This window comes from Macaca fascicularis, chromosome 16, assembly GCF_037993035.2.
Source record: "Macaca fascicularis isolate 582-1 chromosome 16, T2T-MFA8v1.1".
Lineage (NCBI taxonomy): Eukaryota > Metazoa > Chordata > Mammalia > Primates > Cercopithecidae > Macaca > Macaca fascicularis.
In genome coordinates this window covers 4,170,008-4,187,594 of record NC_088390.1, presented here as the reverse complement: position 1 = coordinate 4,187,594, position 17,587 = coordinate 4,170,008, and the positions used below count along the sequence as shown (strand labels likewise).

Below are 17,587 nucleotides of genomic sequence, written 5' to 3'. Positions count from 1 at the left end.
AGCAAGACTCCGTCTCAAAAAAAAAAAAATAGAGAAAATATCAGAGTACATTGTAACTGATGAGAAAAAGTATTGCATTGTTTCTTGGTGTGTAACAGAAGGTGACTGACCAATCTCAGAGACACTGGAGAACGGATTCAGGCAGTACAGAGGCACTTTTTTTTTTTTTTTTTTTTTAAGATAGAGTCTCACTCTGTTGCCCAGGCTGTAGTGCAGTGGTGTGATTTCAGCTCACTGCAACCTCCACCTCCCGGGTTCAAGGAATTCTCCTGCCTCAGCCTCCTGAGTAGCTGGGACTACAGGTGCCCCCCACCACGCCAGGCTAATTTTTTTGTTTTTAGTAGAAACGGGGTTTCATCATGTTACCCAGGCTGGTCTTGAGCTCCTGGGTTCAAGCGATCCACCCGCCTTGGGCTCCCAAAGTGCTGCAATTACAAGCGTGAGCCACCGCGCCCGGCACAAAGGCACATACTTTAAGAGATTTGTAGGTCCCATATATAAGAGAACTTATGTAGATCTGGGGTGATCAGCACTCTCCACCCTTAATAGTCTCCAGTGGCTCCATGGTGCCCTTACTGTAATATCTGAGCTCTTTATCCTGGATCTGCCAGGCTTTTTTTATTCTGACCTCTGGCTCTGTCTGCATCACCTGCCCTGTTCCTTTCTAGCCACACCAGGCAGTTTATAGTTCTCACCATCTGCCATGCAGTCTTTATGTATGCTCACACTCTGTCCCCTCTACCTGAGATTGCCTCTCCCTCACCATATACTTGCAAACTCCTAGTTATCCATTAAAGCGCAGTTTAAGGGTTGTTTTTCTCTGGGCCATTTCCCCAAATGCCCCTCCCCGTCCTGGACTTCTCATCCCTGGAATGACTGTTGGCCCTTGGTATAGTGGTTAATTGTGGCATCTGGAATCAGTCCAGGACTCACATTCAAGCTGCATCATGTACTCACCATATGCCTTAAACAAAATACTTAACCTCTCTGTTCCTCACCAGCAAAAAGGTAGTACCTACCTTTAGAGTTGTTGTGGAAAATATGAGTTGATCCGTGTGAAGGGCTTAGAACTCTGCCTGGTGCTGACTAACATTGGCTGTTGTAAATAGTTGATACTCTTAGTTCTCGTATCATAATTATCACACCTATTACACTGCTGCTGTTGGTTTACAGATCTGTCTTCTAGGCTGAGAGGTTTTTGAAGGGAAAAGACTATGTATGCCATATTCATCTTTGTATCCACAGAACCAAGCACAGGATCAGGTATATATATATTAAAAAATATATAATATATAATACATATTACATATAGTATGTAATATTATATATTACATATTGTATGTTATATTAATATAACATATAATCTGATAAGTTGCCATTATACATACGCACACATATGTATTATAGATAATATAATATTTATATAATGTAATATTGTGTGTGTGTGCGCGTATATATGATGGCAACTTACCAGACAGTGCTGAATGAATGTATGAGTAAATGGGCTTCTGTGAAGTCTTTTGGCCAGGATTTTGAAGATACATTTAAAGTTCAAAACTGATGGCAATAGGTAACATAGGGTACTCCTTAGTTTATAGAATTTGTTTACGTTATTATCCTGCTTAATCCTCACTAAACCCAGTTTCACATCTAAGTCCATTTTACCGTCAAGAAAACCCAAGCTTAATGAGGAAGCTGAGGTTTAGGGAGACTATGTAAACATACTTAAAAAAACAAAAACCAGTTTCTGTCTCTGTCACCCAGGCTGGAGTGCAGCGGTATGACCACAGCTCACTGCAGCCTTGAACTCGCAGGCTCAAGTCATCTTCCCACCTCAGACTCCTGGGTAGTGAACCTGAACATTTCTTTTCTTAAGACAGTCAGTTTCTGAGTGTTAGGAAATTACATAATTATTTGGTGAAGCTGTTCACAAAGCTGTGGTAATTTTTTTCCGTAGCCAAAATTATTTGTTTTTGTTTTGTTCGAAAATCCCTTTTATCATATTCATTAACTATTGACGAATCAATAGAATCTATTAAAAATAACAAAAATGGCCTGGCACAGTGGCTCGTGCCTATAAACTCAGCAGTCTGGCAGGCCAGAGCAGAAGGATTGCTTGACACCAGGAGTTCGAGACCAGTCTGGGTAAATAGTGAGGCTTTGTTTCTACAAAAAAAATAAAAAACTAGCTGAGCGTGTCCCAGCCACTCAGGAGGCTGAGGTGGGAGAACCACTTGAACCTGGAAGATGAAGTCTGCAGTGAGCTGTGATCACGCTCCTGCACTCTAGCCTGGGTGGTACATGGAGACCCTGTCTCAAAAAGAAAAAAAAAAAGATTTATTTTTATAGCCTTGGTTGTATAGAATTTTTATTAGCGTTACACAGCAGGAATTGTGTAGGAAGTTGGAGGTGCAGGGAGTGCTTGATTTGTGGAAGTTTTGGTGGAAGGAGGACTTGAGCACTACCTTGAGATTTAGAGGGAGTGCGTCTCACTTCTAGAGTTGATAGGAGTTCACCTGGACAAAAGGTGCTGAAAGCAAGTTTTACAGATGGAGGAAAGTAATGGCGCTAAGAGGTTTTAAGCATTTGGTCTCCAGACGGTAAGCAACTCCAGGGGTTATCTGGTCAAAGGAAGGAGAAGGGAGTTGTGGTGAAGAACATGAACCCTGGAGCCTTAGATGCAAACACCAGCTGTGTGACCTCAGGCAAGTTACCTGACCTCTCTGTACAACTATAAGATGGGGAGGTTAATAGTACTGTTACTGTTATGAGGAATAAATGACATTGTAGCATGTAAAATGCTCTACTCAGTGCCTGGTGTTTAACGAGTGCCCAAATATTGATTCAGAGTTTCCCAGTCTGTGTGTCATTCCCAACCGAATGAATGATAGCTGTGCTACTCTCCTCAGACCTTGAGTCTTACAAATATCGTTATTTTCTCAGTATGCTATAATATGAACAAGTTGGGAAGGAGCTAGTTTCTGGTAGTGTAGTGGTCACACCGTGGGGCCTCAGGGAATACAAGGCTGTGCTCTGTGCCACCTCCTCCTTCCCCCACCGGCTCCACCTTTTTTTTTTTTTTTTTTTTTTTTTTTTGAGACGGAGTCTGGCTCTGTCGTCCAGGCTGGAGTGCAGTGGTGTGCTCTCGGCTCATTGCAAGCTCCACCTCCCGGGTTCCTGCCATTCTCCTGCCTCAGCCTCCTGAGTATCTGGGATTACAGGTGCCTGCCACCATGCCCGGCGAATTTTTTGTATTTTTGGTAGGGACGGGGTTTCACCACGTTAGCCAGGATAGTCTCGATCTCCTGACTTTGTGATCCGCCCACCTTGGCCTCCCAGAGTGCTGGGATTACAGGCGTGAGCCGCTGCGCCCGGCCTGCTCCACTTTTTGTATTTGGGTTGTGCTTAAAATTTCTTAATGTTTAAAAATTCTTTTTTATTATTACCAAAGCAATATATGTAGATTTCAGAAAATTAAAAATACAGATAAGCAAGAATAAGAAAATACAAAACATTATATTACCACTATTAGCGTCTTATTTTTTTGGAGATGGAGTCTCTGTCACCGAGGCTGGAGTGCAGTGGTATGATCTCGGCTCACCGCAACCTCCGCCTCCCGGGTTCCAGCGATTCTTGTGCCTCAGCCTCCCGAGTAGCTGGGACTACAGGTGTGTGCCACCAGGCCTGACTAATTTTTGTATTTTTAGTAGAAATGGAGTTTTACCATGTTGGCCAGGCTGGTCTTGAACTCCTGACCTCAAGTGAGTGAGTTCCACCCACCTCAGCCTCCCAAAGTGCTAGGATTACAGGCGTGAGGCACCTCATCTGGTCCACTATTAACATTTTAATATTTATTCTTTCAGGTCTTTTTTATGTGTACACACACACACACACACACACACGCACAGTATTACGCTGATCTCGAAGTTAGTTTTCTTCAAACTAACGTAAGATCATTCTCTACTATTCTTTTGTAACCTCCTTTTTTCAGTTAATGATCTTCACCTTTTTGTGTTGGTACATTTCTGCTCAAATTTATTTAGAGGAGATGAAGTATCACACTGCTTCAGAAGAAAAGTTTTAAATCTCATTCAGTCTATCCCCATGTTTGGACACTCTGGAAACTTTGGTTTTGGCCAGGCGAGGTGGCTTACACCTGTAATCCCAGCGTTTTGGGAGGCCAAGGCAGGTGGATCACTTGAGGCCAGGAGTTCGAGACCAGCCTGGCCAACATGGCGAAGCCCCAGCTCTACGAAAAATACAAAAATTAGCCACATATGGTGGTGCATGCCTTTAATCCCAGCTACTTCGGGAGGCTGAGGCATGGGAATCGCTTGAATTCTGGAGGCAGAGGTTGAAGTGAGCCAGGATCGCACCACTGTATTCCAGCCTGGTGGCTCAAAAAAGAAAAAAAAAAGGAGAAAATGTAGGCTTTTATTTTTATCAGTTATACATGCGCACAGTATATAGCCAACAAGACTTGAACAAGAAACACTGGTTTCCTACTGTCCTGCCCCAATGTCTTATTCCCCAAGAACAATTACTTTTCAACTCTAGCTGGTTCTTGAGTATTTAACTCTGTATTACCAAGTAATATGTTTATGTTCTTTGTGATTGTTCTCAGTTTTAGGCTTTATCTATTTTATTTTCACCATCAGCGATGAGACTTCAGTTGTCTTTCTCCTTCCCATCCTTGCCCGTGCATGCACGTCCCCTGTCCTCCCGCTACAATTCTGTCCATTTTGTTTAAATCTCCCTTTGACCTTTACCTTACTATGATTACGTAAGTTCTTTACATTGCTGTGCCATACAGTACCATGTTTTTGTTTTTCTTTCTTTTTTTTTGAGACAGGGTCTTGCTCTGTCACCCAGGCTGGAGTATAGTGGTGCAGTCTTGGCTCACTGCAGCCTCGACCTCCTAGGCTCAAGTGATCCTCCTACCTCAGCCTCTCGACTAGCTGGGATTACAGGTGTGTGCCACCACGCCTGGCTAATTTTTGTATATTTTTGTAGAGAGGAGGTTTTGCCACATCGCCCACACTGGTCTTGAACTCCCGGACTCAAGCAATCCACCCACCTCAGCCTTCCAAAGTGCTGGGATTACAGGCATGAGCCACTGCATCTGGCCTTTTTTTTTTTTTTTTCTTATACATCTTTTTATTTTCTTCGGAGTTAATCATTGAATAGGCACTTTTATTTTCCTAATTTTTGGTCTTTTATCATTAATTTAGTTCCAGATTCTCTGCCAGTTGTCTAAATCTCCTCTAGCAGAAACGTTCAATACGTTGAAACACATGGGCATTCTGTCAACCTCGTGTCTTCTCAAGGAAGTATTTCCTGAATCCTGATCTGCTTTAATCTAGATTTGTTCCTCTCTAGGTCTGCTGTGCGGATGTCATCTGAGAAGGTCCATCATCCTGGGGATTCGTTTTCTCTTGTTGGGATCCCGTTTTTCTCCTATCTTGGCATATTTCTTTATCCTGGTGGCTGCATCCTCCGGTAGCTTTCTGGAAAAAGGAGGATTAAGTCGTTCATCTTTCGAGAACCTTGTATGTGTAAGAATGGTTTTATTCTGCTCTCTCACAGCTGATGGGATTTTGGCTGAGTGTTGACTTCTGGGTTAGAAAGAGCCCTCCCCAGAATGTTGCAGTCACTGCTTTCATTGCCTTCTGGCTCCCGTGTGACTGCTGATACTCGGATTCTTGACCTTTGACGTAGAAACTGTTTCTTCTTCCTCTAAGTAGGACTTCTCTTTCTCCTCAGTCTTACACATTTCACTGTGATGCACTTTTATTCTGTGTGTAGTGTGATCAGCCCCTGCAGTCACAGAACTCATGTCCTTCAGTTTGGGGAAATTATCTTGAATCATAATGGAAGTGATTTCCTCCCCTACATTTTCTGTGTTCCGTCTTTCTTAAACTGTTATTTAATGTGGGACCTCTTGAACGGGTCTCCTGATTTTCCTTCGCTTTTCTCTCCCAGTTTCCATAGTTTCGTCTTTTGGCTCTACTTTGTGGGCACTTTGGTCAACTTCACCTTCCACCCTTTCCTTTGAGATTTTTGTTTTGTTGTGATATTTTAATTTTCAACAGCTTTTTATTTTTACTTATTTATTTTTGCTTTTGAGACGGAGTCTCACTCTGTCACCCAGGCTGGAGTGCAAGGGCGAGAGCCTGGCTCACTGCAAGCTCCACCTCCCGGGTTCACGCGATTCTCCGGCCTCAGCCTCCCTAGTAGCTGGGATTACAGGCACCTACCACCGCGCCCGGCTAATTTTTGTATTTTTAGTAGAGATGGGGTTTTGCCATGTTGGCCCGGCTAGTTGCAAACTCCTGACTTCAGGTGATCTGCCCGCCTCAGCCTCCCAAGGTGCTGGGATTACAGGCATGAGCCACTGTGCCCGACCTCATATTTTTATTTTTTAACTTTTTAGGTTTGGGGATACATGTGCAGTTTTGTTATAGACATAAACTCATGTCACGGGGGTTTGTTGCACACATTGCAACTAAGCCCAGTACCCAGTAGTTATTTTTTCTGCTCCTCTCCCTCCTCTCACTCTCCCCGCTTAGGTAGGCCCAGGGTCTGTTGTTCCCTTCTTTGTGTTCATGACATTAATGACATTAATTTTAACTGCTGCTTCCCTCCTCCCCATTACAGCACATCAGGACTGTGTGACTCCCGGGCCTCTTTTCCCCGCACTTAAGATTCCCCCAACAGGGCACAGTTTCTGGTCTTCTCTCTGTCGTGGGTTCTGTCCTCTGATCCCTTCCATTCATTTCTTTTTGGTGTGTGGCTTCAAAACCAAACTCACCTTTCTTGATTGGGTCTAGTCAGAGTAGAAAAAGATAATACCTCCTCTCCTTTTGAATGTTATACCGTGATTAGTGTAGTCTTTGATCCTATTGACTTATTGGATAATCTTGCCAGGTTGAACAGAGGCGAAAATAAAGCTTTTCCATGCTGCTTCTAAGCTCACTGTCCCCCATACTGCATTTATGCCCATGGTTTTTGGACCCAAATACAGGAATTTGCATGTGTTCCTCTTAAACACTGCATTGTTCAGAGGTCTATGATGGAAATAGGGGTATTTATGTTAGTCATGAAACCTCAGTGGGATGCTTTCCTATTTCATGGAGGAGAGAAATAAGAAAAAGGGGCAGGAGTTTTAAGAAAGAGAGAGGGTTACTTGGAAAGGAGGCTTGAAGACTCCTGAAGCATTGCATGGTGAGGGCAATGTGTGAGTGAGTGTATCAGCAGGAGGACAGAAGGCATTGTTGAGGAAGGGATTGAAATCTGGGGAGAGAGGGAAGTTACTAAGTGAGGTAAGTCTTGTAGGATGTAAAGGAAGGGGGTCAGGGACACCAGAGGGTGAGGGTAGAAAGGAGAAGGGGAACGCTACAGGGCCGATGTGCTTTCACTGTACTGGGCTCTGTTCAAATGTTACTTAATCCAGGCAGCAGCCTGTGAGTTTGACAATATTTGCTCCATCTTTCAGATCAAGAAGCTGTGGCTTATGGAGGTAAAGAAGCTTCGATAAGGTCACATAACAGAGAGTGATAGAGCAGATTTAAACCAAATCTCTACTGTCCAGGTTCCCCAGATGGCCCAACATGGGCAAGAGGCAAGTTAGATTACGATTAAAGGTTGGCGACAACAGGTCTGTGAAACAGATAAACCAAGTTAGCTCTTGTGTCCACAGAGTATTTAGAAGAAAAAGCCCAGGTGGATGCAGTGGCTCACGTCTGTAATCCCAGCACTTTGGGAGGCTGAGGCCGGCGGATCACCTGAGGTTAGGAGTTTGAGAACAGCCTGGCCAACATGGTGAAACCCCATCTCTACTGAAAATACAAAAAATAAAAAATAAATAAAAAGATAAAATTAGCTGAGCGTTGTGGTGGGTGCCTGTAATCCCAGCTACTCGGGAGGCTGAGGCAGGAGAATCACTTGAACCTGGGAGGCAAAGGTTGCAGTGAGCTGAGGTCGTGCCACTGCACTCTGGCCTGGGCGACAAGAGTGAAACTCTGTCTCAAAAAAGGAAAAGAAAAAGCCCAGCTAACTCGAGCCTCTGTTCTAAGCCAATTCTTTATATTCTGGCACTTCGCAACCGGTTGAAAAACTTGACGGTGGCTGCTTCCTTCTGAAATTATTTAGTGGGAAGGAGACTTACTGTGTAATTACTCTCTTGGATTACTAAATGGTTATTCTCTTGGAATATAGGTTGGATTGCAAATAAGATGATAAAATTGCGTATACGTGTGTACTTGCATACATACATCCTACAAAGCACAGTGAGTTCCTGTTCTCAGTTTATCTTTGATTGATATATATGGACTCTTCTCCCCGAAACCAAAAATAAATAAATCACTGGTCTTGAGAATTTTAAATAAAATAAAGAGTTACTTGAAACAGCTCTGATTTTCTTGCATCTCTTATCTTTAGGCCTTTGCCCAGTTTGATGCTGAGGGTGATGGGACAGTTGATGCGGAGAACATGCTGGAGGCCCTCAAGAATTGCAGTGGCGCTAATCTGCAGGGGGAGCTGAGCCACATCATCAGACAGCTGCAGGCCTGCTCTCTGGTTCCAGGTGAGGCTTCCATCTCAGTGCTGTCTCAGAACCAAAGTGAACTTTGCCCTATTACTGATTGAAATTAGGCAAAACTGTGGCCACATGCAGTAAACTCCCCCAACAGTGTTCAGTAGGCACGTGATCTGAATTAGCATTTCCTATAGTCATCATCTTCATCCCCCGCTACGGTGGTGGCTAAGCAGTTGTACCGTTTTATGACAGGAACCCTTGTCAAGTGGCCGCCTTCCTTATTGGTTCTCTGTATTTCGCTACAGAAGCCCTCCTTGACCTTTGCTGTTCATTCTCTTAGCATCTTGCTTTCTTTTTGCAACATATTACCATTGTAATTGATCAATTCATTATTCAGTTATTAGTAAAGTGTTTGTCTTCACTCCTATACTATAGTTCCATGAGGGCAGGGACCTGCTGTGTTATTTCTGCTGTGTCCTCACATTTGGGGCGTTTCTTTTTTGGCGTGTGGTAAGCGCTTAGTGGCTTTTTTTTAGAAAGCTGTTATAGCAGTCCCTCCTTACACATGCGGAAGATGTTCCAGCACCCCCAGTGGGTGCCTGAAACCAAGGATAGTACCCAACCTTGTATATACTATATATTTTTCTGATACATATATACTTACGATAAATTCTGATGTATAAATTAGGCATAATAAGAAGAGGTCAGGCCGGGTGCAGTGGCTCACGCCTGTAATCCCAGCACTTCGGGAGGCTGAGGCGGGTGGATCACAAGGTCAGATTGAGACCAGTCTGGCTAACACAGTGAAACCCCGTCTCTACTGAAAATACAAAGAAAAATTAGCTGCGCGTGGTGCAGGCGCCTGTAGTCCCAGCTACTCGGGAGGCTGAGGCAGGAGAATGGTGGGAACCCGGGAGGCGGAGCTTGCAGTGAACCGAGATCGCGCCACTGCTCTCCAGCCTGTATAACAATATACTCAAATAAAAATTATGTGAATGTGGCCCCCCTCTCTCTCTCTCTGTCTCACAGTATCTGAACCATACTTACCTATTTTGGGGTCTTTATTGACCACAGGTAACTGAAATTGTGGATAAGGGAGGACTACTATATACAGAAATTTAAGTGAGAATAAAAATAGCTTAAAATTAAGCAATGCCGGCGGAGCACAGTGGCTCATGCCTGTAATCCCAGCACTTTAGGAGGCCGAGGTGGGCAGAGTTCCCAACCTGAGGTTGGGAGTTCAAAACCAGCCTGACCAACATGGAGAAACTCCTTCTCTACTAAAAATACAAAAATCAGCCGGGTGTGTTGGCGCATGCCTGTAATCCCAGCTCTTCGGGAGGCTGAGGCAGGAGAATCACCTGAACCCTGGGAGGTGGCGATTGCAGTGAGCTGAGATCGCGCCATTGCACTCCAGCCTGGGCAACAAGAGCAAAACTCCCTCTGAGAAAAAAAAAAAAGAAAAGACATGGCCTGTGTTTTTGTATGTTTTTTTTTTGGGGAGCTCAGACTTACATAAAGACAGAATCATGATAAAATTAGTATTTGTTTTTTCCAGTGAGAAGACAATTGTGTTTGAAAGAGAAAGAAACTTTGTGCATTTTTGTTTTAGTCTTGGTTTACTTCACCTTAGCACTTTTCCTGCTCTGTGTACTTGGTGTCATAATACTTATGGGTCACTAGGGCAGCAATGGAGGCAAAATAGATTTGATAGACACATAAATGTAAATCTGATTGCTCTTGGCCCCTCTGGCTTACTTACTGCTGAGTGACGTATTGAGCTAGGGAGGGGTAGTTTCCATATGTTAATGAAGAATGTATATTTCCAGCCAGACGTGGTGGCTCATGCCTGTAATCTCAGCACTTTGGGAAGCCGAAGTGTAAGGATTGCTTGAGGCCAGGAGTTGAGACCAGCCAGGGCAACATGGTGAGACCCCATCTCTTAAGAAAAAAATTAGCAGGTCATGGTGGTGTGCAACATTGGTCTCAGCTACTCGGGATGCTGAGGCAGGAGGATTGCTTGAGACCAGGAGGTTGAGGCAGCAGTGAGCCGTGATCATGCCAGTGTACTCCAACCCTGGTGATAGAGCGAGACCCTGTCTCAAAAAAACAAAACAAAACATGTATTTCCATTCTCCTTCAGGTTGTCTTTAATTATTTAATTTTTATAAAAATTAAATTAAATAATTATTTAATTATTTAACTTTTTCCCTAGTCTCATGGCAATTAAAATTATTATTATTTTTTTTCTTTTGAGACAGAGTCTTGCTCTGTCACCCAGGCTGGAGTGCAACGGGATCTCCATTCGCTGCAGCCTCCACTTCCTGGGTTCAAGTGATTCTTGTGCCTCAGCCTCCCGAGTAGCTGGGAGCACAGGCATCTGCCACCATGTCCAATTTTTATGTTTTTAGTAGAGATGGGGTTTTACCATACTGGCCAGAGGCTGGTCTTGAACTCCTGACCTCAAGTGATCCACCCGTCTTGGCCTCCCAAAGTGTTGGAATTACGGGCATGAGCTGCTGCACCCGGCCTGAATTATCTTTAGCTAGCTTTTATCTTAGTGTTTACATATTACTCCACTTTTGAATTACCAGCATGTGGATAGCATCAGGAGCTTTATTTGGACACCTCAGACAGTTGTGGGGAGGAAAGCAAAGGGATTGAGACCAGGGAATCCACCAACAGATAATTCATAGTGCACTGCTGTGCTGGGGGATGAGACTGAGAAAACGTCAGGGTCCAGATCTCAAGGCGCTTACATAACAGGCTTATGACTTAGGGCTTCCTACTCAAAACTTTTCATCGGCACCCAGTTCATCAGTCTTGGAATGAACCTTTGTAAGCTGAAGTTGCTTTGGTGGTCGGATTTTTTAGTTGCTAACTTTCACCTACACTAAAACTAGTTCCTTTTGTATCTCATGGTGTTGGTGCTTAAGCGTTTAAAAAAAGAAAATAGTACCTTTTCCAAATTCATTAGGCTTGGAATTCATTTACTGAAGGCTAAATTAATTTACCAAACGTTTCAGCATATGAAAATACTTTTTCCATTATATGAACAAGTTTTTGTTTTGTTTTTAATATAGATACAGCGTTTTGCCGTGTTGCCCGGTCTGGTCTTGAACCCCTGAGCTCAGGCAATCCACCTGCCTTGGCCTCCTGAAATGTTGGGATTACAAGTGTGAGCCACTGCACCAAATCTGTTTTTTCACATAGGATTTGAGCAGATCAGTGCAGCATCAGCAGTGTCCTAAATATGAAGCTCAGGTATTACTGTGGAGTCAGCTAAGAAAAAGACTGAGCCAGGCCGGGCGCGGTGGCTCAAGCCTGTAATCCCAGCACTTTGGGAGGCCGAGATGGGCGGATCACGAGGTCAGGAGATCGAGAGACGATCCCGGCTAACACGGTGAAACCCCGTCTCTACTAAAAAAATACAAAAAAATAGCCGGGCGAGGTGGCGGGCACCTGTAGTCCCAGCTACTCGGGAGGCTGAGGCAGGAGAATGGCATAAACCTGGGAGGCGGAGCTTGCAGTGAGCTGAGATCTGGCCACTGCACTCCAGCCTGGGTGACAGAGCAAGACTCCGTCTCAAAAAAAAAAAAAAGAAAAAGACTGAGCCACTCCTGGCTTCTTTCTTCCTCAGCTTGCAGACGGCCTGTCATGGAACTTTGCCTTGTGATTGTGTGAGCGAATTCTCCTTAATAAACTCCCTTTTATATATACGTATATCCTATTGTTTCTGTCCCTCTGGAGAACCCTGACTCATACAGATTTTGATACCAGAAGGGGTTCTAGAGAAACTTTATATATATATATATTTTTTTTGTTTGTTTGTTTGTTTTTCTGAGACAGAGTCTTGCTCTGTCACCCGTGCTGGGGTGCAATGGTGCAATCTTGGCTCACTGCAACCTCTGCCTCCCGGGTTCAAGCAATTCTTCTGCCTCAGCCTCCCGAGTAGCCACCGCACCCAGATAATTTTTGTATTTTTAGTGGAGACGGGGTTTCACCATGTTAGCCAGGCTGCTCTTGCAACTCCTGACCTCGTGATCTCCCCCTCGTTGGCCTCCCAAAGTGCTGGGATTACAGGCATGAGCTACTGCGCCCGGCATTTGAGGAACAGAATTTTAAGGATGGATTCCTTCAGTTGGTTTTGTAGTTCTGGGAGTTGACTGTTTAATCTTACTAGACCCAAAAATGCTAAGGAGTCTACTTCTAATAGTATGGAGAACACTGATAGTCCTTGGCGTGAACTGTTAAGAGAGTTGTGCAAAGTAAATGCACTTGATATTCCCGATTCACCTCTCTTGAGAATCGAGGAGTTGAGTGACTCCATACGTGATACCTTTGGCCATATGTGGAGAACCAAGGACTGTGATGAAGTTGGTTGGTGCTCCTAAGTTTGCTGGACAGAGTGATGAAAGAAGAGGATGATCTCAGGGATTCTGTCTCCAGAAATGCATACTTAGCCTCACATCTTCCGAGATTGCCCTGGGTGAGAGTCTTACCTCCTTTAGACAAAGGGCTGAAATTGTGGAAAATCACACACAAGCTCCTATCACATGAGTGGCTGACCTCCAATGAAAGGTGCACACTCAGCCTCAGCGGTGTCACTGTTAAAATGAGAGCATTGATTGGGAAAGAATGGGACCCAGTGCATAATTGGAATAGGCATAATTAGCATCTGGCAGAGTCCCCACATTGGCTCCCTGACCAGTAGGCTGAGAGCTGTTACAGTGGGAAAGGCCAAATGAAAGCCATCAGTGCTGGCTTTACCTAGAAAAATAGTAAATAGAAACAATATCGCACTCCTGGAGGGACTGCAGAGATTGGTGCCATCATCAAGAACTTGAAAGATGCAGGGGTGGTGGTTCCCACCATGTTCCCATTGAACTGTCCTATTTGGCCTGTGCAGAAGACGGATGAATATTGGAGGATGTCAATGGATTATTGTAAGCTTACCCAAGTGGTGACTGCGATTGTAGCTGCTGTGCCAGATGTGGTTTCGTTGCTTGAGCAAATTGACACATCTCCTGGACCTGGTGTGCAGCCATTGACTTGGCAAATGCCCTTTTCTCCATTCCTGTCCGTAAGGCCCACCAGAAGCAATGTGCCTTCAGCTGGCAAGGCCAGCAATATACCCTCACTGTCGTACTTCGGGTATGTCAACTCTCCAGTTCTGTGTCGTAATATTGTTTGCGGAGATCTCGATCACTTTCCCTTCCACAAGATATCACGCTGGTACATTACATTGATGACGTTATGCAGATTGGACTCAGTGAGTGAGAAGTAGCAAACACACTGGACTTAACTGGTGAGACATTTGTGTGCCAGGGGGTGGGAAATAAATCTGAAATACATTCAGGGACCTTCTACCTCAGTGAAATGTTTAGGGGTCCAGTGGTGTGGGGCTGTCAGGATACTCTTTCTAAGATAAAGGGTAAGTTGCTGTGTTTGGCCCCTCCTACAACCAAGAGAGAGGCACAACACTTAGTGGATCACCTGGGATTTGGAGGCAATGCATTCCTCATTTGGGTGTGTGACTCTGGCCCATTTATCCCGTGACCCGAAAGCCTGTCGGTTTTGAGAGGGGTCCAGGACAGGACAAGGCTCTGCAACAGGTCCAGGCTGCAGTGCAAGCTGTTCTGCCAGTTGCGTCCTATGACTCAGCAGATCCAGTGGTGCTTGAGGTGTCAGTGGCAGACAGAGATGCTGTTTGGAGCCTCTGGCAGACCCCCACAGGTGAATCACAGCAGAGGCCTTTAGGATTTTGGAGCAAGGCCCTACCATCTTCTGCAGATAACTACTCTTCTTTTGAGAGACAGCTCTGGGCCTTGGTAGAAACTGAACATTTGACTATGGGTCAGCAATTTACCGTGTGACCTGAACTGCCTGTCATGAACTGGGTGCTTTCTCACCCATCCAGCCTAAAGTTGGGTGTGCACAGCAGCATTCCGTCATCTGATGGAAGTGGTATATATGTGATTGGGCTTGAGCAGGTCCTGAAGGCACAGGTAAATTACATGAGGAAGTGACTCAAATGCCCATGGTTACCACTGCTGTCACCCTGCTTTCTCTCTCCCAGCCTGTACTGATGGCCTCATGGGGTGCTCCCTATTATCAGGTGACATCTTGGTGTGTCACCTGAGCCTCATTTTCCTCAGTTTTTAAAAAGGATACCTGTACTGTCTGTGCCTCCCCCTCACCTTACTGTGAGGACGGAATGATATGTATGTGGAAGCACCTTATTGGTTGTAAAATGCCGTTGGAAACTGTGGTAATGGTGGTGGTTGTATTGTCATAATCATTGTCTTAGTGTCTTAGTATAAAAGCAGTTACGCTTTTACTCTTAATGCACTGAACTTTATTTCTACCCTGTATTCTATATACAAGACTTCCTTAAAAACGTCTATTAGTGTTTAAGTGCTTATACGTTTTTGAAGTTTGGATTGAAACAAATAATCATTATTCTAAGTCTTCTAAAATTATTTTCTTTTTTTTTTTTTTTTTTGAGACGGAGTCTCGCTCTGTCGCCCAGGCTGGAGTGCTGTGGCCGGATCTCAGCTCACTACAAGCTCCGCCTCCCGGGTTTACGCCATTCTCCTGCCTCAGCCTCCCGAGTAGTTGGGACTACAGGCGCCCGCCACCTCACCCGGCTAGTTTTTTGTATTTTTTAGTAGAGACGGGGTTTCACCGTGTTAGCCAGGCTGGTCTCGATCTCCTGACCTCGTGATCCGCCCGTCTCGGCCTCCCAAAGTGCTGGGATTACAGGCTTGAGCCACCACGCCCGGCCCTAAAATTATTTTCAACTAAAATTAATTCTTTTTTTTTTTGAGACGGAGTTTCGCTCTTGTTGCCCAGGCTGGAGTGCAATGGCATGATCTGGGCTCACTGCAACCTCCACCTCCTGAGTTCAAGTGATTCTCCTGTCTCAGCCTCCCAAGTAGCTGGGATTACAGGCACCCACCACCATACCTGGCTAATTTTTTTGTATTTTTAGTAGAGATGGGGTTTCACCATGTTGGCCAGGCTGGTATCGAACTCTTGACCTCAGGTAATCCGCCTGCCTTGGCCTCCCAAAGTGCTGGGATTGCAAGCGTGAGCCACTGCACCCGGCTGAATTAATTCTTAAGTTCAGAATGCTACTGGTTCATTTCTTTAAAACTTAGATTTTTAAACAATTAAAACTGAAAATATCAGTGAAGATTGTTAATGACTGCTTTTAATTTAGCCAGTTCAGATAGGCCACCAGGCAGGGGATGTGGAAACTACTGTGGCTTCCCCAAAACACCAAAAATGGATGTTGTCTGTTTAGGTTTCATAGACATATTTTCGGAGTCGAAGGAAGGCCTTGATGCTCACTCGTCAATGATACTGCGGTTCCTGCACCGCAACCGGCTCTCCAGCGCAGTGATGCCCTACCCGATGCTGGAGCACTGCAAGAACATGTGCACCATGCGGTCTTCCGTGCTGAAGGAGTCTCTGGATCAGCTGGTACAAAAGGAGAAGGGTATGTGTGGGGGGGTTTCTCCTGAAAATACTCTTACCATTTCTTCTGTCGTATTGGTAAAATGAGCCAAATCTTTTCCCTGCCTTTATTTCTGAAAATGTAAAGTCATGAGTTTGTAACATGAGAGTGTGATCTTTCTCCTCATTCCCTTGCTTCCTTCCTAACACAGCTGGTTTCTGATATTCAATTCTCTGCTCAGATGTGACTTCAGGGATGCCTTTCCTCTCTACCTAATTAACACCTCCCCCACCCCCCACCTTCTGGTCAGGATCACCTTGGCAGGTTTAATGGTCAAAAACGTGCTTATTGTTATCTGAAGTTGTAGCATTATTGATTCACTTGTGTGTTGTCTGTCTTGTCTGCTTCCTCATTGCTGCTGTGTGCCTGTTGCATGGTAGGTATTCAATGAGTATTTGCTGGATAAATGAGGGAAGCCACCGCATCCGCACTCGGAGATAGCAACAGAAGTTCACGATGTGTATAGATAGGTCTGTGGAACATAACAGAGCCCAGACATAGACACGATATACATGTGAGAATAGAGTACCAGATGAAGTCAGCGTCATACATCAGGATGGAAAGGTGAACTGCCAGCAGATGGAGTTAGGGCACCTAGTTAGCCATTTGAAGAAGAAATAAAACTAGATTTTTTTTTTTTTTTTTGGAGACTTGAGTTTCGCTCTTGTTGCCCAGGCTGAAGTGCAATGGCATGATCTCTGCAGCCTCTGCCTCCTGAGTTCGAGCAATTCACCTACCTCAGCCTCCTGAGTAGCTGGGATTACAGGCATGTGCCACCACGCCTGGCTAATTTCTATATTTTTAGTAGAAACAGGGTTTCACCGTGTTGGTCAGACTGGTCTCAAACTCCTGACCTCAGATGATCCACCCACCTCAGCTTCCCAAAGTGCTGGGATTACAGGTGTGAGCCATCACCTGGCTGAAACTAGATTCTTAATACATTCCATTCACTAAAATAAATTTCAGATGATCAAAAAGTTCAGCTAAAAATAAAATGCTAAAAATATTGGAAGAAAAGAGTTCCACTTTGTGAAGTAGGGAACAGCCTTTCTAACCAGGCATGAACTCCAGAATCTGTGAAAGAAAAGATTAATAAATTGGTCTGTATGAAAATTTAACCTTCCTCACAGCAAAAAAAAATATCATAAGCAGAGTCAAAAACAAATGACATTCTAGGTAACAAAAATACATTTTGTAGCATATTAATGATACAATTGACTGACTAAATTTTTTAGTAACTCTACCCTTGGGCAGTTATTTAACTCTGTGTTCCTTAGTTTCTTTATTTACTTTTTTGTGACAGTCTCACTCTGTCTCCCAGGCTGATGTGCAGTGGTGTGATCTCGGCTCACCGCAACCTCTGCCTCCCAGGTTTAAGCAATTCTCGTGCTTCAGCCTCCTGAGTAACTGGGATTACAGGCACGTGCCACCATGCCTGGCTAATTTTTGTATTTTTAGTAGAGACGGGTTTCACCATGTTGGCCAGGCTGGTCTCGAACTCCTTACCTCAAGTGATCTGCCTGCCTTGA

At 44.5% G+C, this 17,587-nt stretch overlaps 1 protein-coding gene across 5 annotated transcripts in view; it reads left to right on the top strand.

Annotated features, from left to right (window-relative positions):
* The window catches only part of ZZEF1 (zinc finger ZZ-type and EF-hand domain containing 1), a 140,767-nt gene that overhangs the window by 9,162 nt on the left and 114,018 nt on the right, over positions 1-17,587 (top strand). For all 5 annotated transcript variants that reach the window (XR_012425143.1, XM_074018267.1, XM_074018266.1 and 2 more), the window contains exons 2-3: positions 8,440-8,584; positions 15,846-16,040. Coding sequence is in view for 2 of the 5 variants with exons in the window: in XM_005582549.5 (XP_005582606.3) it covers positions 8,440-8,584; positions 15,846-16,040 (340 nt within the window). In the remaining 3 variants the exon portion in view is untranslated. The remainder of the gene's footprint in view (positions 1-8,439; positions 8,585-15,845; positions 16,041-17,587) is intronic.